General features: G+C 43.2%; 2 protein-coding genes across 2 annotated transcripts; both read left to right on the top strand.

The window, feature by feature from the left end:
- The first annotated feature begins 1,672 nt into the window (after positions 1-1,672).
- Positions 1,673-3,890, top strand: LOC134406663 (natterin-3-like). The gene is given in 3 exon segments (XM_063138181.1): positions 1,673-1,796; positions 2,825-3,550; positions 3,553-3,890. Coding segments are annotated over 3 exon segments (1,188 nt in total).
- Positions 3,891-16,925: 13,035 nt separating this feature from the next.
- On the top strand, positions 16,926-19,647 carry LOC134407027 (natterin-4-like). Its single transcript, XM_063138765.1, has 2 exons — positions 16,926-17,049; positions 18,623-19,647. The coding sequence occupies exons 1-2, from the start codon at positions 16,926-16,928 to the stop codon at positions 19,645-19,647; spliced, it is 1,149 nt and encodes a 382-aa protein (XP_062994835.1).
- The last annotated feature ends 2,959 nt before the right edge of the window (positions 19,648-22,606 follow it).

Here is a 22,606-nt window from a genome sequence, read left to right as displayed (position 1 = left end):
GTTTGAGCATGGCTTTGAGGGGTGTTGTGTGATATGTGTTCTTAGTGGTTGTAGCACATGCCAAGCACTGGACTTATTAGGGGTGTCTTTTCCATCACTTACCAGTAAAGGTCATGCTTTGCATGCGGAATGGTCCTGGTTAAATCCCTGGCAGGGCGCAGTGATTGCTAGGCCTCCAAGCCATGATCCTGGGCTGTGCAGCCTAGCCCCATCCTAAAATGGCCACCCAGTGAGCAGCAGACAATGAAGTAGTGGAAACAAGCCCAGCATCAGCACCTGGACAGCAGTGTCCATATCATGACCACATCCTGCACCATCCTTTCTTTCTTCTTATTTTAGAATTTTTTTAATGTATATCATTACAGCTGCTAATTTTATTTTTTACTTTTTAAAAGATGCTATCCTGTTCTACAACAAAATGGTGCTTATTCCTGAGTAAGTGTGTTTAGCATCAAGGCAGCAGAAACAAACTCCATTTTATTTCTGTAGTCTGATGGCACTTACGATTTCAGGGAGTTTCAAATGCAAAATTGCACATGATCAAGAATATTTCTATTAGGTTGGCAAATGGGTTTTCTTAGGGGCAGTTCTCTAAAGTATTAGGAATTTAGAAGCATTTGCAAAGCATGGAATGCTGGTGTGGGAGGGGGGGAGAAGCATCAGTTGTGTGCTTCACAACTGATGTACATGGCCATATAACGTAATCCACATGGCCCCCCATAAAACCATAAGGATTTTATGGGGGTGCATATGGCCCCCCCTCCAGCACAGTTCCCTGGAGTCTCCAGTTAAACAAATTCAGGTAGCAGGTGATAGAAAAGGTTTCTGTTAGTGAGTACTGCCAGTCAGAGTACGTAATACTGGTCAAGAGGAACAAACTGGGCTCAAGTTACAGGAAGCTAGATTCCGTCTGGACATCAGGAAAAACTTCCTGGCTGTTAGAGCAGTACGTCAATGGAGCCAATTGCCTAGGGAGGTTGTGGGTTCTCCCACACTAGAGGCATTCACAAGGCTTCCTATATTCCTATTTATTTTAGTTTTTAAAGTCACTTATTCTATTCTGTTTAGTGGAGCTGTGGTGTTAGTGTTCTTATTGTAGTGTAAACTGCTCTGAACACCCTAGTTTGGCGATGAAGTAGGCTATGAAGTTATTATTTAAGTAAAATATCTAGAATATCTTGCTGATAAAAAAAAACCTGCACTTGATATGATTCGCAAAAGCAAGATAAAACAAAATAATCAAGATTAATACATAAGCTTTTCACAACATTGCAGAATTCAACCAGTTTCAATCAGCTACTTATTCAGAGAATAAATCGTTACCCTAGCTGAAATATTCAGTCTGCAATTCTATGCATGCTTTCCTGGCAGCATGATTTTCTGCAGGGGAAAAAAATCCATTCTAGCAAAATCACTAGATGCCCAAAGGCCTCTCACCTTCTTGTTCATTCCTTTGTCAGAAGAGATTTTCCAGCTAAGAATGGCTCCATATTTTTTTTTTTTGAGCCATGCACCTGTTTAACAACAGCTGGACATAGAAATAACCAAGTGACCTCCTTCATTTCTACATGTCACACAAAAGTTAAATGTTGTTGAGGAAAATCACATTGCGGGGAGGCAGAGATTTGTAATCTATGTTTCGAAATCAAAATGAAACTGAAATTTGTTTCAGATGCATCTGTTGCTCTGCACTCTGTTCATGTCTCTGTTTATGGATGAGCTCTGGGCCAAAGCCATGGACATCCCCCTCACAGTCTTGAAGAGAAATGTGGAAGAAGGCCCTCTAGTGACCATTGGTAAGTATTGTGGGATCTATCCCTGGAAATGTCTTCCTCTCCAGGTCATCTTTTGCACCGTACATGGACACATGAGCACTCTTTCGGGGTTCGAAAACTTTAAGTCATGGAGGGCCAATAAGCAGATGCAAGCTAGCCCCCCCCCCTCCACTAGGGTTGTCATGTGTCCAACTTTACAGAGGACAGTCAGGGCACAGACCTCTATTTGAAGGTGTCCCCCATTTGAAAGGCCATCCAGTCAAAAGCCTATTGAAAGAAAGGCACCTTGAAACTGCCCATCAACTAGGTGTTGTCCAGGTAATATCTGGACAACACCTGATTGAGTAGGCACAAAGGTCATCCAGACACAAACTTCCCTGCCACTGTCAGATTACTGTATTTGTATTTAAGTTATAGTAATTGTTTTCTCAGTTTGAATCTATAGATATAAATTAACATATGCAAAATATATGGAAATGAGTCCTCTTTCATCCTCTCATTTGTTGCTGCATCTCTTCTTTTTTCAGTGACGTGTGTCCTCTTTTTGGGTGATGCCTAAGTGGCCACCCCAGCCTCCAGCCCTGGCCTTTTTGAATAGATCGGGAATCTCTGAAGAGCTACTTTAACTGTATTCAGGCTTTGGGAGGGTTATGCTGCTGAACCTTTGGATTGGGCTTCAGGTGATAAAATATGAATTCAAGAAACTCCCTTGAAAATAGCCAATAGTTGGAAGGTTAAATAAAATGAAACTGACATCATTGGTCTTTTGATGAACTCACCTCTGGAGTCTACAATCTGCATAGATTATATGATTTAAGTGAACTTCAAGATATCCACGTTGTGCTGTGTTGTCCAGGTCAACAGTTTTCTAAGTGTCTCCCCAGCTGAGATAATGCTGCTGTGGGCAGAGACCAAATCATGGAGACATTCCTCATCTCTTGGAGTTTCTGCCAGTACTATGAACAGTATGGAACACGTACATGCTTGAGCAGCAGATCCCATGCCAGAAGGCAACTTCAGAAAACAAAATCTTTGTTCTGTCTTTTCAGACCAGGAAGAAGATAGCAGAGCGGCACCGAAACTGACCGGAAACAGAGAGCCTTCCAGTAGGAATCGTGATGCTTTCTATGAAACCACCCTGAGCTGGAATTGGTTCCAAGGGTCCACGCCTCGTGGAGCTCAGTTGTTCTGGAATAGCTATTCTGATAGGTGGGAATATCCTTGTAAGGAACTAGGCTGTGCGGCTGGCTACTATAGCCCAAGCCTTGGCCCGTACTGTTTCTACCCTTATGGAAACAAAGAATACAGCAGCTCTCATTTCTGGCTTTTGGTGAATGAGCATAACTTTGAATCATTGAGCTGGACAGCAGATTCATATGGTAACGCTCCATCCAATTCTATCAATACCTGTGGAGGTGTAAGACTATATGTAGGGAAAAATAAATATGGCTTAGGGAAGGTGGATAGCAAAAACAAAGCTTTCTTCCTAGGGTATGATGGTAAAGAGTACTGGTATAAATACTACGATGTCCTGACCATTAATAAAGACTATCGATCACAGAGGGTTGACAATGTCACGTACATGTTAGACCAGGGGTCCTTCAGTGACGAGTCTGTGCTCATAGTTTCCAGCAAAGTCACCAACAATGAGTGCAACGTAGTAAAGAAGAGGACCACATTAACAGGGACAGTAAGTTCTGAACGTCACTGGAATGTTGACATTTCCCTCTCCAGGTCGGTGAACTGCAGCATGACAGTGGGCATACCTCAAATCATCGTGTGTCGTGGGGTATTTCCTCAGAGAAAACTTTCAGTTGGAGTCAGGGTTCCACACAGAGCGAATCCGTCACATATGCTGAGACAGTCGACATTGAGGTCCCACCCAATCACAGTTGTGCAGTCGACATGATAGGCAAACGAATGAGAGCGAGTATTCCGTTCAACGGCACGGTGACTCGGTACTACTACAATGGGGAAAAGCGAACAGCCAGAGTCCCAGGAGTCAGCAATAATATAGTTATAGCGCAAGTGCACACAGACGTAAAGCGGTGCGAACCCATCCCAGATGCAAATCCATGTGATGCAGAGACTGAGGGCACACAAGGGATTCTCTAGCCATGTTACACCATAGCAGAAATCAAGAAGAGGAGAAGGTGCTACTGGGCAACTTGGAGAACCACGGGTTTGTTGTAGGCTGAGCTTTCATACGCAAGGGCCAACTTCATCAGACATACGGATCAAATGGAAAGGAGGGATCTTTCTGTCTATCATCATACCAGGATATAAACGTACTACCTGAGTTTATTCACGCTGACTTGAGAGTAAATCCCAGTTCATTCATTGATGCCCAAGTTAAAAAGCTAAATCCCAAAATAATGGGGTGGAACCAGAGAATGTTAATAGCAATTTAGTCTCATTGAATTTTTATTTATTTATTTATTTTGCATTTATATCCCGCCTGTCTTCCTCCAAGGAACCCAAGGCGGCATACATAATCCCCCTCTCCATTTCTATCCACACAACAACAACCCTGTGAAGTGGGTTGGGCTGAGAGTTTGTGACTGGCCCAAAGTCACCCAGTTGGTTTCCATGGCTGAGTGTGGACTAGAAGCCAGATCTCCCGACTCCCAGTCTGGCACTTTAGCCACTACGCCACACTGGCTCTCTGATTAAAGTCCTGTTGATTGCAATTGCAACAGATTGCAATTAACGTAGGCTGCAATCCTGAACAAATTACTTACTACAAAATAAGCTCCACAGAGCTTGGGGGAAATTACTTTTGAGTAAATGTATTTGGAATTGCACTGCATGTCTGGGTCCAACCCCATATCAACGCAAAGCATATGCATTTGTAGACAGCAGATAACAGCAGAATCTACAATTCTACAACACAACTGTAGCTCACCAACCACACATGGAGATCCATAAGCTCATGGTTTCCTGCCTGCCTAGACCTGTAAAAATATGGGCACCGTCAAGTAATAGGCAGAATGCAGTTTATGTTAGATGGGCTGTGTTCAGTTTGCCTGATCAGAAGCTGTGGTTGCCTGGAACATACCCTCCACCTTCTCAGTCCATTTGATGCATTTGATGAAACTCTTGGCGACAAATCTGATACCACCAAAAACCAGTTTTTCTCCAAGTCTCTGATCCTAAACATACTTCTTTGGAAGGAAGCACCATTGCAACGAATGGTACCTAAATCCCAGAAATTACATTTGGGATCCGAGTCTAGCTGCTCTAGCACCTTTTCTCTTCTCATATCCAGTGGGCATTTTGCTACAGGCTTTGCCTCTTTCCTCCTCCTACTTTGGCTCCATGGAACTGTCCGTTCTTGACTTGTAATCAATGGATCTGTGAATTAACAGCATCCTGGCTTATTTCTTAAAGCTATTCTGTTTCAAGCACATTATTGTAACATGGAGTGAAAAGAAATAATAAAGATGATCATTGCTTGAATGTTTGTCCCTCTTTTGTTGCTTGATATCTTTTTTAAAAAAACTGTATTGAACTTTTCATAATGTGATAATAAATCAGTTCTATTTGAATACACCAGTTTAAAAAACAGAGGAACAATCCACTAAACACGCCTTTATTATTATTATTATTTATTTATTTATATAGCACCATCAATGTACATGGTGCTGTACAGAGTAAAACAATAAATAGCAGGACCCTGCCGCATAGGCTTACATTCTAATAAAGTCATAATAAAACAATAAGGAGGGGAAGAGAATGCACCAAACAGGCAGTATAAAAGTCAGAACAAAATCAAGTTTTAAAAGCTTTAGGAAAAAGAAAAGTTTTTAGCTGAGCTTTAAAAGCTGCGACTGAACTTGTAGTTCTCAAATGTTCTGGAAGAGCGTTCTAGGTGTAAGGGGAAGCCGAAGAAAATGGATGAAGCTGAGCAAGGGAAGGAGAGACCCTTGGGCAGGTGAAAAACATGGCATCGGAGGAGCGAAGAGTACGAGCGGGGCAATAGTGTGAGATGAGAGAGGAAAGATAGGAAGGAGCTAGACAGTGAAAAGCTTTGTAGGTCAACAGGAGAAGTTTATATTGGATTCTGAAGTGAATTGGAAGCCAATGAAGAGATTTCAGAAGTGGAGTAACATGGTCAGAGCAGCGAGCCAAGAAAATGATCTTAGCAGCAGAGTGGTGAACAGAAACCAATGGACTGATGTGAGAAGAAGGAAGGCCAGTGAGAAGAAGGTTGCAGTAGTCCAACCGAGAAATAATCAATGCATGGTTATCTAACAGCATTATTTGAGAAGAGACTTTATTTAGCTGGGGGGGAAAGTAATTTTCCTGTCCACATTCTCTCGATCTGTGTGATCTTTATTTTGTGAATGGATTTTGTGGCTCCATCTCAATTCATTTTCTGTTTTAGTTAATGTATTATTATTTTTAATCCTGCTCCTCACCAAAAAGGCTTCTGGAGTGGCTTACATGCAACCAGTAAAACAAGACAGTCCCTGCCCCCAGGTTTATAATTTAAAAAGACACGACACACAAGGAAAAATAGATCGGGAGAGAAGAAGAAATGAACTTCATGGCTCCATCTCCATGAGAGAGAGAAAATCAATCAAGATTACACTAAAATAGGACTTCTGACCTTTCTGTTTCCTATTACTAGTTCAAATGTCAGCAGAAGAAAATAAAGGAAATCCGGGGGGGGGGGTGTTACTTGAGGTATGCCTCATCTCCAGAAGTCTCTTTGACCTGAAGGGCCCTTGCTTTTTGAAGACCTAGCCCTCTGTGACTCCTTGTCTTTAGGTAATATCTAAAGAACGGGATTTATTTTCAGCTTTAGATAATGAGACACAACAAAGAACAGCCTCAAGGCAGAATATGCTTCTATAAATTAAAGAACTGGAATATCCACAGAGGGGCAGTATTAGCTATAAAATGGGGCTGACGTCATACCTCATTACATTGGTAGGTTCCAAAGAAGTGCTAGATATTGAAAGAATGTGGGTTTTTCCTTATCTAATAGGTGATTTATAAGTAAATTCTTGAAACCAAAGTCATGACAATTCAATAGAGTAGGCCATAGATGCAGACCCTGTTCCAAGTCAATTTGCATGCAGTAGCCATGGATACAAGCAAGCATAAGAACTTAAGAACATAAGAAGAGCCGTGCTGGATCAAAGAGTCCACCTGGTCCAGTACTGTGTTCACACAGTGGTTAACCAGCTATTGACCAGGAACCCTCAAGCAGGACATAGTGCAACAGCACCCCCCCACCCATGTTCCCCAGCAACTGTTGCACATAGGCATACTGCCTTGGATACTGGAGGTAGCACATGGCCATCAGGACTAGTAACAATTGATAGCCTTCTCCAGGAATTTATCCAACCTCCTTTTGAGGCCATCTAAATTGGTGGCCATCTCTATATCTTGAGGTAACGAATTCCATAATTTAACTATGTGCTGTGTGAAGAAGTACTTCCTTTTATCTGCCCTGAATCTCCTACCATCATGGGATGTCATGGGATGACCCTGGGTTCTATTATGCAAGAGGGGGGAAATGTCTCCCTATCCACATTCTCCACACCATTCATGATTTTGTACGTCTGTATCATGTCTACCCTCACCCTCCTTTTTTCCCAAGCTAAACAGCATGAGCTGTTGTAATCTTCCCTCATAGCGGGGGGAGATGCTCCAGTCCCTTGATCATTGTAAACTTTTTTCCAGCCCTACAATTTCTTTTTTAGCTGTGGTGACCAGAACAGTACACAGCCCTATTAGAAAACCAGCAAATGTGCTAATTGGAATGGAGGCAGGAGGTCCAAGGGAAACTGAACCCAGAGCACTGTCACTGATTTTCTGGCAGAGAGCCATGCACACAACCCCAGCACCAAGACAAAGGCACCTGGTGCAAAACACCTATTTCAGCTTGTGTAATGTCATGCTCCTAAGAACGATCATGCAGAAGCATGCTTCCCGGTGCATGTATGTAACCCTTGGATCAGAACCCTGGGTAAGGGCCAATGGCCTTTTCTACATGAGGCCTTTAATCCGCACCTTTACCAAGGCTTCTGCTTCCAGATCCTTTGCGGAATTAAGAACAGCTCCTTTATACATTTTTTTTTCCTGGGGTTCTTCTTTCACTGCCTTTCTAGATGTTCCATTACACAACCACTAGGGTGCACTGTGCTATAGCAGAATCCAGCAAATACACGAGGCTCCTATAATGCCACTGAGAAAAATACTAGACTTGCCTCGTTAGAGGCGGGGAACCCACTAAAATGGTTGCAAAGTATGGGAGAGGCCCTGGAGGGTGACAATGTCATGTAAAGGACCCGCAAAGTACCTTCAGTGAGGAATCATGAGCGCACAATAAAAGTCTCATGTAGAAAGGCTTCTATGTTTTATCTATATATTTATTTAAAATATTTCTTGGCCACCTTTCAGGAAGAAAACCCTCCCAAGGCAGCTTCCAGCAATAAAATGCATAGGGGATATCATACTTCTTTTATATTTTATTTATTTTATTTTTATTTATTACATTTTTATACCGCCCAATAGCCGAAGCTCTCTGGGCGGTTCACAAAAATTAAAACCACAGTAAAACACCCAACAGGTTAAAACACAATTACGAAATACAGTATAAAAAGCGCAACCAGGATAAAACCACACAGCAAAGTTGATATAAGATTAAAATTTGACGAGCTAATATTGCTCGGATCTGTGAATAATGTTTATAACATTTATTTGATAAATAATACATTTCTCTGCAACTTATTCATCTTTAAGTTGGTTGGGTTTTTTTTAGTTTGGTTGAGTTAGTAAATTATTTGTTAGAATAAATGGGAAATTGTGTTAATAAGAACTGTATTTTAAATTAGAGCTTTGTGATAAACCACATTTTTTGTTTTACCTGAAATGCCTACACCTCCCATCATGCCTTGGCCAGAGCTGTCGTCTAAACTTCAAAAACAATCAGGACACACAACACCCTTTCTACCAGCTAAAAAAGATGCAAACCTAAAATATGTTTTCAAAAAACATAAGATACAAAAGAGGGCAGGGCTCCTGCAGCTTTAACTGTTGTGATGAAGAGGGAATTTCACCAGGTTCCCCATATATACAAAGGACACCTGCTGAAATTCCCTTTCCTGTACAACTGTTAAAGATACAGGAGCCCTGTCCTCCCTTTCACATGGTCACCATGGCCCACTTGACCATCTTCAGCTTGAGGCTCTTGGCAGGCGGCTGGGTCGAACGCTTGCTCCTGCCTCGGCCCACACTTCTCGCTGACCAAGTGCTCCAGCAGGAGGCTGTACCAAAGAGCTGTGGCCTGCCTAGGCACTTGCCCCCCTTTGTCTGCAGACATCACTGCCATGATTTTTCTTGTCCCAAAAGAAAAAAACTACAACTCCCAGCATGCTTTTTGCCGCTATGCCTGGAGCTGCCCCTTCCTTCCCTCCTGCTCCTGATGGCGCCTAGCAACCAAGGCAGCCAGCCCCAGTCACTCTCCCTTCAGGCCCAGGATGGCGAGCCACTTCCAGAAGATGGCTGCCAAAGCTCAATAAATCCTCTCTCCTGCCCAAGGCATGCTGGGAGTTGTAGGCATAAGCCTATGTCCCTGAATAATGTCTTAATCTTTGAACACAGTCTGAGGTAGGGTGACCCTATGAAAAGGAGGACAGGGCTCCTGTATCTTTAACAGTTGCATAGAAAAGGGAAATTCAGCAGGTGTCATTTGTATATATGGAGAACCTGGTGAAATTTGGTCTTCATCACAGCAGTTAAAGGTGCATGAGCTATACTAGAGTGACCAGATTTAAAAGAGGGCAGGGCTGCTGCAGCTTTAACTGTTGTGATGAAGTGGAAATTTCACCAGGTTCCCCATATATACAAATGACACCTCCTGAAATTCCCTTTTCAATACAACTGTTAAAGATACAAGAGCCTTGTCCTCCTTTTCATATGGTCACCCTATCTGAGGTGTGGTGCAAGACAACTGGAGAGCGGGCCATCTTAGTTGTGGTATCATGCTTATGGATTTCTTTTTCCCAGACAAGCTTGCCTAGTGACTGTTTGTATTAATGGCTTTCCAGTGCCAAGTGATTTTTCAAAAGACAAAATATTTTCCAAGGCCTTTTAACTTGATGAGATTTTTTATGCTGCATTTTTCCCCCCGGCAGGTGCCCCAATCATCTGGAGTGAGGTAAGTGGCTAGCAGAAGGAGGGGTCTGCTCTGCTCACTGGAGGCAGCCCAGTGTTACTGCATGTCGTTTCTATACACCCATCCTTTAAGGGACCTTGGAACATTGGTCAGAGCATGTCTTGGCAGACTTAACCCATCAATGCACATAACTAGGGATGTGCTCCGCTTCTAATCGGACCGGAGAAGCAGGAGCGGAGCGGGGGGCTTCGCCTGCCCTTAAGGCGGAGGCGAAGAGGATTGGGGGGCCGGCAGAGCGTGGCGAAGAGGATCGAGGTGAAGGCGGATCCTTCGCCTCGATCCGGAGCTCCGCCGGAAAGGTAAGTGGGGTTTACCGGGCCCTGCCGCTGTCCCCCCGCCCTCCTGTCCCTTACCTGCCTCCGTCCGCGGTCCGTCAGCGTCTTCAATTGAGTCCGTGGTTCCAGCAGGAATGGGCCGCTTGCGGCCCAGACTTCCTGGTGGAACCGCAGGCTCAATTGAAGACGTCGACGGACCGCGGACGGAGGCAGGTAAGGTCCCCCTCTCCCTTGGTCCCTTACCGGGCTCTGCATGAGCGGCGATGGCAGCAGGGCCCGGTAACCCCCCGGAGCGGAGTGGGCACAGGCGGAGTGGGGGCGGGGCGGAGCGGCCTGATCCGAAAATGGCGGATCTGAAAGTGAAGCGGAGTGCGGGGTCCGTGCACACCCCTACACATAACATAAGAAGAACCATGCTGGATCAGACCAGGGGTCCAGCTAGTCCGGCATTCTGTTCACAGCCAGCCAGGAAAAGGCTGCACTAAAGTAACTGAGTTTCTGACCAAAACCTGGTTCAAAATAAATGAAATTACTATACACATTCACACCAACACAAAGTAGAAAGCAAGTACAGAGGTGAAGGTACAACCTCTGGAGTTAGGATAAGGCACAAAAGATACTGTTCCTTGTATCTTGATAAATTCATCCTGAAGATGAAGCTGGGCTGTGTTGCAATTCCTCTCTCAGCAGGGGAAGGCTTTCAGAAAGGCTGCAGGCAGGTCACTGCTTCAGCAAGAAGGGGGCCGAAACAGTCTGGACATGGGCTCTGGTGAGGGGAAAGGTCTAAAAATGTCCAGATAGAACCCTGAGTTCAATGGCTCAAAGTGAATTCAGTGGAGGTAGGGAAGCCAATGGATGCAACGAAGGCTATCTGGGCTTGTCCACATCCAAGCAATTTCGGCAAAGGAGTGAGGGTCTAAGACCTGTGGGTCATCTAGGAGTGAACCCAGCATTCACACAGCAAGGTGGTGTCATGCCTTAGCAAGGCCAGTGGAATGAACCAGGTGACACAGCCCAATCTTGGGATAGGCCAGGAACATCATGTGCTTGGGATTCTTAGAGGAGGTAAATCAAAGGTTACGATAGGACAATAGATGCTGGGTCCACTCATGACAATAAGACAATGGAGGTGAGAAGACTTGTTTTGTATTTCCCAGTCCTTGATTAGATCATACCTAGGGAAGTCTGAGGTCATCCTGCAGACTGGAAAAATCTGTTAACTGTGCTTGTCTAATTGCAAGGCCCTTAATGCTGAACTTCTCTGATTAAATCCTACTGGTGGGTCATTGTCCTGAGTATGTGACCAAATGCCAAGATCTAAAACAGCAAGCTAAAAGTTTGTCCTATTAATGCAGGAAGGCCAGTTATTCAAGCTTCTTCCCTCACTAGGCACTCATATATACAGTATACTAGCTGATGTGCCCGGCATTGCTCGGGTCTGTGAATAATGTTTATAACATTTATTTGATAAATAAACCTATTCCTGATAGAACACCATTCTTAGATCCATGATGCAGCATATCTCCAAGATTCACCAGCACAGGAGACAAATGCCAAATCTGCAACTATGAGCACTGGGGATTGACACCAAATTTCAAGCCAGAAGAATTTGAACCTAAGATTGTTTTCGGAAAGATCTACAGGACTCTGCTGTTTTTACTACAATAAAACTCACATGTAATTTGATCAGGATTTGGAATTTGGTTCACAAATCAAATGCAAACAATTGATGATATGCCTAAACCAATAGACAAGGATGGTAAACATTTCTGGAAATAGATAACCTCGTGGGGTAAGTCAATGGCAAATCTGGCAGAGAAATAATGTGCAAAGAGAATTGTGATGTGGCTGTCTGGCATTTTAAATAACACAAAATCAAATAATATTTCAGCATTTTCAAACCTCCACTTTTAGAAATATGGCTTAGGCTTCCAAAGAGAGGGTGTAGGGTAAAGATAATCAGTCATGCCAAGAAAATGTGAACACGGACGACAACTGCAAGAGATAAAGGCATGATTTAGATTTCTCACTTTGCAAGTCAGAGAAATTCCAGTACATGTCCAGTGCCTAGAAAAGACAAAGAAGAGCCAAACGTTATAACTTACAGAGTCAAAATACTTCAGCCTCCACAACAGCAACGGTTGTTCAGAATGCCTTGGGATAGAGCATGCTTATTAAAAATCATTAGGATGCCTTTAGGATGCTTTTAGTATGTTTTTAAGGAAGTTTTAACAATGTATACTGTGTTTTTGATCAATGTTTTATGTGTTTTATGTTTATTGTTGTTTCCCGCCTTGATCAGGATGGAGAGACGGATAAGAAATATATTATTATTGTTATTATTATTAGCAGCCTCTTCGATACACTTGTGATGACAATACAAGACAGATACCAACATTTATCGAATGATCTTTACAACACAGTAGAATAAAAACTACACGTCACCGTAAAATGAAGTAGGAATATTATGTTTTGCATTGGGGGGGGGGATAGGATTAATTCATGCACCCAAGATTGGTGCAGGAAAACAAACAGGAAGATTGTTCTAGAAAAACAGGAAATGCAGAGATAAGATAGGAACTGGACCCATTCAAAGAATAGGTATATAAACACAAATCGTGATGGATTGGGGTGGGGGTGAATCGGCAAACCTACAGTTTGCAATTGGAGGAAGGTGGGGGGGGACACCAGCCTCTGTAGGCAGAGGGTGTTAGTAGAACATCAGTGGTGACCAGGCCTTCAAGGCCCTAGGCAAAAAGGGCACAGTGCAGCAGCCTGGCTTACTCCACATCAAGACCTGAGAAACAGAGGTGAGTAACCACAAACTGTCCAAGGCCCAGGATGCCTGACGTAGCTCTTACTTAGCCCAGGCAGCAGGGAGCTGGAAGTGTATGTGTGTGTGTGTGTGTGTGTGTGTGTGTGTGTGTGTGTGTGTGTGTGTGAGAGAGAGAGAGAGAGAGAGAGAGAGAGAGAGAGAGAGAGAGAGAGAGAGAGAGAGAGACGATGGTGGATATTTCTTCCACAGTGAAAAATATATAATCTTGACAAGTCAACCATCACGGTAGCAGTGATTATTCATTTTCTCCTCTTTTTCCTCTTTTAAACGGACTGGGTCACTTCTTCCCGTATTACACACGCCTCTGATTGTCAAATGAAAATTCAATGATATGAATAACCCAGCACGTATTTGTTAAGTTGGAATGTATTTTTATGTTTTTGTTTCACGTTCATGCTTCAGTTCATAGCACACTGGTGGTTAGAGCCACTTTTCCAAGCAGTGTTGAAGTTGAAGCAGTTTGAAAGAACTCTGGGAACGCACTTTGGTGGTGCTGACAATTCCTAGCCCACTCGACAGTTCTCAGAAGCCTCTCAAGCTGGATCCATTTAAAAATGGCTTTGAAGACTGTAGCATGGCTAGATTTAGAACTTTTATTGAGACAGTTATAAACCTCTACCCCACTGTGCAGATGATCATGTAAATAATTCATCTGTTTTTATGCTTTTATGGTTTAAAATTTTGTGTATTGGTTTTTAAATGTTCAGTGTTATTAATCTTTGTAAACCACCCAGAGAGCTTCAGCTACAGGGCAGTACATAAATGAAAATCATCATCATCATCATCTCGTGTAAACTTATGTACTACCGAAATAGAGTGTGAGGGAATTGCTGGTTGTGCCACAAGTAGGGTTAGCTGTAGTGTGCGTTTGTACAGCGCATTATAGGAACTGTAGTTCAGAGAGATGTATCGCTCCTTTTTGACACACTGTCAAGGATTTACTTCTGTAAAGTGATATTCAGTGATCCCAAAACCTGCTGGTTTAAGACCAAAGTTAAGGCTATCTCATGTTGGCTCGAGCTTCACAAAGCCAGGAAATATTTGTTTTCAGTAATTTGCAGCTTAAAAACTCCTGATTTTCTGGAACTAATTTCTCCATGTAACCAATATCAGTAGCATTTCTATTTAATTGCAAACTCAGTCATGTGACTGTTTTGGATGCCTCTTTCCAGGCAATGTGATTAGACTCTACTCATGCTAGCTTAGAGTGCAATCCTATGCATGCTTAGAAAAAAAAGTCCTACAATTCCCATCATGCCCCAGCTATGAAGGGATTTGTAGTTGTTTTTTTTTCTCATCTAAAGATGCATAAGAATGTGTCCTTAGTGTATTTGTCATTTTTGCAGTGTCAAGCCACCTCTTTTATTAAATGCAAACTTCCAGAAGATATGGATTTTCCTGGTTTGGTGAGGAAGTAGGAATCGGCTGTCTGTCACAGGTGTACCTCTCCTCCAGCAATTTGTTCAGGGCCAAACAACGTAAATTGCATGAATACAATTAAGGCATACTTTTTTGTTATGTAATTAAAAAGCGTTGTGTATGCGCGCGCCTGCACATTTAGCATGCACAATTGTGCACAAGCCATACTAGTGCCTGTTGCTAGTTCACAGCAACATAATGTACCTGCCCAGTGTATAATAAAGTCCTTTCAAAATGTCCTTATTATAAAGGATCACAAGTCCAACAAAAAGGGCAAATGTGGAAGCTATCTCTGGGAGTTTTCAAAACCAGGATTTTTAACCAGACGTTAGCTCCGGTGTTTCCAGATGGAGGGCTCCTAATATGTCCACTCACACCAGAGGAGGGCAACCAAAATTGCAGGGGTGGGGGATAACAGATGATTCCAGGGGCCTGTCTCTGATTGCCATTTGGTCCATGGTGGGCACATCAGGAGGAAATCAACTGGGAAACGTGCAGAAAGGGGCAACTAAAATTATGAAGGGGGTTGGAGCATCTCCCCTATGAAGGAAGATAACAACAGCTGGGATTGTTTAGCTTGGGGGGGGAAAGGAGCGTACAAAATTATGCATGATGTGGAGAATGTGGATAGGGAGACATTTTTCTGCCTCTCCCATGATACTACAACCCAGGGTCATCCCATGAAGCTGATCGGTAAGAGATTCAGGACTGATAAAAGGAAGTACTTCTTCAAATGGCGCATAGTTATGGAACTCACTTCCACAAGATGTAGTATTGGGCACCAATTTGGATGGCTTTAAAAGGGGGTTGGATAAATTCCTGGAGGGGAAAGCAATCAATGGCTACTAGTCCTGATGACTATGTGCTACCTCCTGTATCAGAGGTAGTAAGCCTCTATACACCAGTTGCTGGGGAACATGGGTGGGAGGGTGCTGTTGTACTGTGTCCTGCTTGTGGGTTCCTGGTTGACAGCTGGTTGACCACTGTGTGAACAGAATGCTGGATGAGATGGACCCTTGGTCTGATCCAGTACGGCTCTTCGTATGTTCTTTCTTGACCCATGCCTTCTCCCATCTGGACATCCTCATGAAATTCGGTGGGTAAGGCAGATTGATGGCACGATAAAAGCCTCATCTGGATGTGCCCTCTTTTATCCAGACCAACCTGCCCACAACCTGAAATCAGAATCAGAGACCTTGCGTGTTTTCCAGCCTGTAAGAGCAATTAGGCTACAAGGGATAGTACCTTCTCAGTAGTGGCAATACCCATAGGGATCAGAAAAAACAGCTGTAAGGCTGGATACCAAAATCAACAAAGACAGCTGCATTGGTTGTGTTCCCTGGGTTGTGTTTCAATCCAGGAGTATCATCAGATGAGTGTTTTATTGCACACTCGTTACTGCCCACTCATGGTTCCCCCCCCCCGGTCCTTTTGATGATGCCATCTGCCTACCACATGTCTCCCGCCCCTTCTGCTCATTTTCCCATCACAAAAAAGACCCAGAAAATCAAACTTTGTTCAGTTGTAGTGAAACATGCTGCCATTTCCAGCTGGGAGCAGGAGAAGCAGTGACATAAAAACGCTCACTGACTGGGCCATGTGGTTATTTACACAGAAAAGAAAGCGGAAGCATTGTGGGACAGAAGCGGGGGGGGGGAGCGACAATAAGGAAATGTGATTTCTCCCCCAGTCTGATGCTGCTCCAGGTCTTTATCAAAGGAAAAAATCTTAAAGGCTTTTCAGGAGGATTCAGCGGTGGCCCTCTGCTTATGGGACTCTGTTCTCTTGTCCCCATCATTAGAGGTCTTCAATCAGGTCCTAAAGACTTCCCTGTTTTCCTTTGCCTACAATTGAACTATTTTATTGGGTGGTGTTGGGTATATGGTGCAAGCTGGTTTTCATTGTTATATTATTCTTAATGTTTTTATCATTGTTTTATTATGCATTATGGTTTTGATTTTGTATGCTGGCGAGGATTTATTCTAAAGGCAGCCTACGCATCCTTTTAGACAGGCTGACAGTTCGAATAAAAGATACAGCTGTCCTTCTGTAATAATAATAGTAATAATAATAATAATAATTTATTTCTTACCCGCCTCTCCATTTTGATTGAGGTGGGGAAGAACAGACAATATAAAATACATAAAACTGAATTAAATGATAATATACATTGTTAAAACATCCTAAAATCATTTTAAAAACATCCTAAAATTCCACTGGATAGGCCTGCCGGAAGAGATCAGTCTTTATAGCTTTCTTAAATGCTGATAGACTGTTAAGTTGGCGAGTGTCCTCTGGCAGGCCATTCCACAGTCTGAGAGCAGCAGAAGTGAAGGTCCTCTGGGTAATACCTGTCTGACTGAAGTAGATTCCAAACATCACAACAAGGTCTCCCAACATGTAACATGCCCTCCCAACTTTTGTTTCAGATGCATCTGGTGTTCTGCGCTCTGTTCATGCCTCTGATTGCTGCTGAGCAATGCACCAATGGAGTGAAAGTCAGCCTCACCGTCCTGAACAGAACGGTAGAAAAAAGCCCTGTGGGGATACAAGGTGATGTATGGGCCTTGCCTGGAGTTGGCAATACTCCTCTGCTCTGGATCATTTTTAAGAGCCCTACATTGGCTCCATGTGCCACAGCACTGACACATAAAATTGCCATGCTGGATCAGAGCGAGGGTCCATCTAGTCCAGCACTCTGTTCACACAGTGGCCAACCAGCCATCAGCCAGGGATGAACAAGCAGGACATCCTGCAACAGCACCCTCCCACCCATGTTCCCCAGCAACTGGGACACGGAGTCATTGAAAGCAGTGGTTGTCAACTGCGAAGCTATGAGACAAATGCTTGCCTACAGATCAGGAGGGAACAATGCATTGGCTGCATGTGTTCTGACCCCCCCTTCCCTTGCCAAAATTGTAAATAAAAATAAAATAACCCCCACCCTTAAAAAACACCTCTTTTTAAAAGTGGCATCTGTAGCGCCCATTTCAACCCTTTTTCTTTAGCTACGACAGAGCAACAAGAGTCAAAATCAACATGCAAACATGCTAATTTTGACCCTTTTAGCACACCGTAGCCTCTCCAGACTCCATTTTTCTAAAATAATTTATTTGTAATTATTTTATTTTATCGGCACTGCAGGAGGGGAGGTGTGGCCAGTGAAGAGGTGCGGGGCTGGGGATAGGGGGGGGAATAGCTCCCCCAGCTCTGAAAGACACCCACCCAGCTAAAAATAATTCTGACCTGACCCTCTACTCACATCATAGGTTCTGAAAGGAAGTGTTTCTCCAGTCTTCTGTTCACAGCTGACTTCACAAGGGAGTGGAAAGGACAGAACTAGAAGGGCTGGCCAGGCCAGGTCCGGTTTAAAGAAAAAGGACCTGAAGAAGGGAGAGCCAGGGGCCCCTGACGTTGCTCTTCAACAATGAGCACTGGGACAACACACTCAGAACACACACAGGTCACCTGATCTTGGTGACCTGTATTGTATCTCTGTTTAAATTATAGCAATCGCTTCTCAATTTTCATCCGTACACATAAATTAATACGTGCCAATTTTATGCAAATTGCCATTTTCCCTTTTTTGCAATGAGTAAGTGGTTCCCCCACCCTGTATCTGCTGGAGTGGGTGGCCTGGGGTGCCTGCTCACATGGTCAGGGGCTTGGTTGAGCAATGTTGCCGGTGACGCATTGGGAGAAGGTGGCTAGGCCAGTCAGAAAGGACAGGCCAGCGACAAGCAGGTATTGATGCTGAGGATGGAAATGGCCAGCAAAAGGAAGGCTCAGGGAGAATAGCTGGGGCAGGCTGCCACCACCGCTGCCCCCTTCCCATCATCTACCACCTGAGGCAGCCGTCTTCCTTGGCCTAATGGTAGAGCTGGCCCTGAAATAGGCAGGAACTCTGGAAAAAGCAGTCCATTGCACTGATCTCCTGTCTCTCAGGGCCTGCTGGCCCCATCATTTGGCATGCATGATAAGGGCCATGCAAAGTTGAGTTTTGCGGTAGACACTACTTTTAGTTGCAGATGGGGATTTCACCACATCAGACAGAAGAAAGGACTCAAGCTACGTCCCTTCAATTCTCATTGTGTCTCCTCTTATTTCATTCAATTTGTTGTTTCAGTCCCAGGCAAAGAAGGCAGCCTCAAAAGAAAAAAACGGCAGACTGACCGCCACAGTGAGGTGTTCGATGACACAAGCCTGCAATGGATTGAGTTCCAAGGATCTATCCCTGATGGAGCTGTGTCGTTCTGGAACAATCATGCCAAAAGGAATGAATATCCCTGCTCTACACAAGGTTGTCAAGCTGGATTCTACAATCCAGATCTTGGCTCCTTTTGTTTCTACCCTCTTGCAGGGAAACAAGACAAGACACCTCGTTTCTGGCTTCTGGTGAATGAAAATAATCTAGAATTATTGAAATGGCACAGTGAGCCATTGGATGACTTTCCGTCCAATTCTATAGACACCTGCCCAGGAGAAGGATTTTATGTAGCCAAAAATAAATACGGCATTGGGGCGGTTGTCCGACAGAATAACAGTTTCCTTATAGGAATTGATGGTACCGAGTACTCTTACAAATCATATGAAGTCCTCATCATTAATAAAGACTATAAGTCCCAGAAAATCTCCCACGTCCACTACTTTACAGAGCAGGGAACATACAAGAACAAGGCCGTGATCTTAAAAATCATCAAAGCCTTTAACCACAACTGTGATGTAGTGAAAAAGAAAGTCTCCTTGACGAAGGAAGTCGCTTTGGAAAATCACTGGGATTTTAACAAGTCGCTCTCGCTGGGTGTAAGCTTTACCCTGTCAGCAGGGGTACCTAGAATCTTGGCAGGGAGTTGGTGCATTTCTGGGGAGGCAACCTTAGGCTGGAGTGATGGTTTCAGTAAGACCGAAACAGACAAATATTCCATTGAAGTAGAAACCGAAGTCCAACCCAACTTCGAGTGTGAAGTGCAAATGGAAGGCATCAAAATGAGCGCAGAGATTCCCTTCAGCGCCTCGGTGGTTCGCTCCTACAAAAATGGGGCAAGACGGAGCGCCACTGTGTATGGAGTCAGCCGAAATTCGGTGGTGGAACAAATCAATGCCATCATAAAGCGGTGTCAGCCCATCCCAGATGCAATTCCCTGTAATTGATTCCCATGCCCAGAAGAGTAGCGGAGTAAAAGCTTCATCACACCAGTGTTATACTGTGCATTCACTGCGAATTACATGCAAAGGAATCCGATGTTTTCTACTTTATAATCTGCTTTTATTGTGAAGTCCTCCGATGCATCCTGCTGTGATTGCGCTTCTTCTCTAAAAAAAAAAGCACCGAAAATAGAATCACGGAAAGAGCGACTCGTCTTACTCCCCCAAAATCCCAAGGCGAATTTTAACATACTTCCTTGTCGTTCTCCGAGCGGCCACTAGGGGCGCAGAAGGATGATTTTTAAACTCCAAATTAAACAAATGCTTACATCTGCGCACGTTTTAAAGATAAAGATATCAAAATCGGCACAGTAATAGATATTAAGGAGGGCTTTCAGCATACCGAATTTGAATTGGATTGGGTTATCTGTTATTTTTTATGATTTTTTACATTTCACCCCCCTTAAACCCTTTTCCTGATATGCAAAGGATCTTAGGAGTGCCACCACCTGGGGTGTGATTTAGCTAACAACAACAACAACAGCTTTATGCTATGGGGATAATTCAAGGGAAATGGGTACGTGGGATGAAACTCTTAGCCTGCAGCAGAAATGAAAAAGAAGAGGAGTGCCATCATGGCAACTTGGAGGCCCATGGATGCTGCTGGCCTGTGCCTTTGAAGGAAATAATCTATTTCAACAGTTTTAATTACAATGTTGTTATTTTAGCGGTATTTTACTGTTAGCCAGCTTGAGCGCTATTTGGTAGAATGCTGGGTTATACAGTCGTGTGAAAAAGAAAGTACACCCTCTTGGAATTGTATGATTTTACATATCAGGACATAATAACAATCATCTGTTCCTTAGCAGGTCTAAAAATTAGGTAAATACAACCTCAGATGAACAACAATGCATGACCTATTACACCGTGTCTTGATTTATTTAACAGAAATAAAGCCAAAATGGAGAAGCCATGTGTGAAAAAGTAAGTACACCCTTACTGCTTCCATAGGAATTAAGATGCTAAGTAGCAAACAGGTGTGGCTAATCAAATGCCCATGATTAATTGATCATCAGCAAGTATGACCACTGCTATAAAAGCCAAAGTTTTTTTCAGTTTGCTGGTCTGGAGCATCCAGGTGTGTGTTAACGCAATGCCAAGGAGGAAAGACATCAGCAATGATCTTAGAGAAACAATTGCTGCTGCCCATCAATCTGGGAAGGGTTATAAGGCCATTTCCAAACAATTTAAAGTCCATCATTCTACAGTGAGAAAGATTATTCAAAAGTGGAAAACATTCAAGACAGTTGCCAATCTTCCCAGGAGAGGACGTCCCAGCAAAATCACCCCAAGGTCAGACCATGCAATGCTCAGAGAAATTGTAAAAACCCCAAGAGTTACATCTCAGACTCTACAGGCCTCAGTGAGCATGTTAAATGTCAAAGTTCATGACAGTACAATTAGAAAAAGACTGAACAAGTATGGTTTGTTTGGAAGGGTTGCCAGGAGAAAGCCTCTTCTCTCTAAAAAGAACGTGGCAGCATGGCTTAGGTTTGCAAAGTTGCATTTCAAACATTTTGAAATTACTTCTTGTTTCAGGTATGGAACACAGGTATTCTGGTGTTTTAGGACTGCAGCCTAATTAAGAGATATCCTGATCAATCGTCAGATTTTATCTGATTAATTGATCAGTTAAACCTACATATTAATACATTCCAGACTTGTAACAAAAAACTTTATTTTATTACTATTTTAGTTAAATTTTATTGCAAAATTTCAACAAAACAAAACCATCAAGAGGAAAAGGAAAAAATTGTAGCTACATAAATTTGAATATATAATTTCAATTCATGCATATGAAGTGTGTGTGTGTGTAGGGTGACCATATGAAAAGGAGGACAGGGCTCCTGTATCTTTAACAGTTGCATAGAAAAGGGAATTTCAGTAGGTGTCATTTGTATATATGGAGAACCTGGTGAAATTCCCTCTTTATCACAACAGTTAAAGCTGCAGAAGCTATACTAGAGTGACCAGATTTAAAAGAGGGCAGGGCACCTGCAGCTTTAACTGTTGTGATGAAGAGGGAATTTCACCAGGTTCTCCATATATACAAATGACATCTGCAGAAATTCCCTTTTCAATACAACTGTTGAAGATACAGGAGCCCTGTCCTCCTTTTCATATGGTCACCCTATATATATATCAGATCAAATATCCATATAAGGTCCTTAATACATAGCGTTTTAGGAGATAAGCATTTATCCTTCCAGTGTTGTAACAACAATTTGTTAGCTGTCAAAAGGGCACCAAGATCTAGGAAGCAGGTAGATAATTTAAGAGGACATGAACATAAGTAAATATTAAAGAGTATTCTAATAAAAAGTTTTATATTATTTATTTTTAGGCATATTTGCCAGAAAAGTTAATGAAGAAACCAGTGTGTGTTATGTTTTGAAAACATTAGGACAATGGGGGTTAAAATCCTATATCCAGCTAGGGTGACCATATGAAAAGGAGGACAGGGCTCCTGTATCTTTGTATAGAAAAGGAAATTTCAGCAGGTGTCACAGCAGTTAAACCAGCAGGAGCCCTGCCCTCTTGACCAGATCCTGCATGCATACCAATGACACCTGCTAAAATTCCCCTTGCTGTACAACCATTAAGGATACAAGAACCCCGTCCTCCTGTTCATAAGGTCATCCTAATATCCACTTATCTGAGATTAAGCCCCACTGAGTTCCATGAGATTTACTTCTGAGGAGGCATGTTGCACTGGGGGCAACCTTTTTATGGTTGAGGGTTGCATTCTCTTAGACGGGTGGAGAACCTCTTTCAACCCAGGGCATGAATTCAGTTTCAGAGGAGCTCTCAGGGGCCATATTCTAGTGGTGGGTGGCATCAAAGGCAAAAGGGGGCGGGGCCAAAATACCAGCATATTTTAGCTTAAAGTTCTTAAAGCCAGCAA

Source organism: Elgaria multicarinata, chromosome 11, assembly GCF_023053635.1.
Source record: "Elgaria multicarinata webbii isolate HBS135686 ecotype San Diego chromosome 11, rElgMul1.1.pri, whole genome shotgun sequence".
NCBI lineage: Eukaryota > Metazoa > Chordata > Lepidosauria > Squamata > Anguidae > Elgaria > Elgaria multicarinata.
The sequence above is the reverse complement of the archived record's forward strand: the minus strand, read 5'-3'. Positions and strand labels throughout refer to the sequence as shown.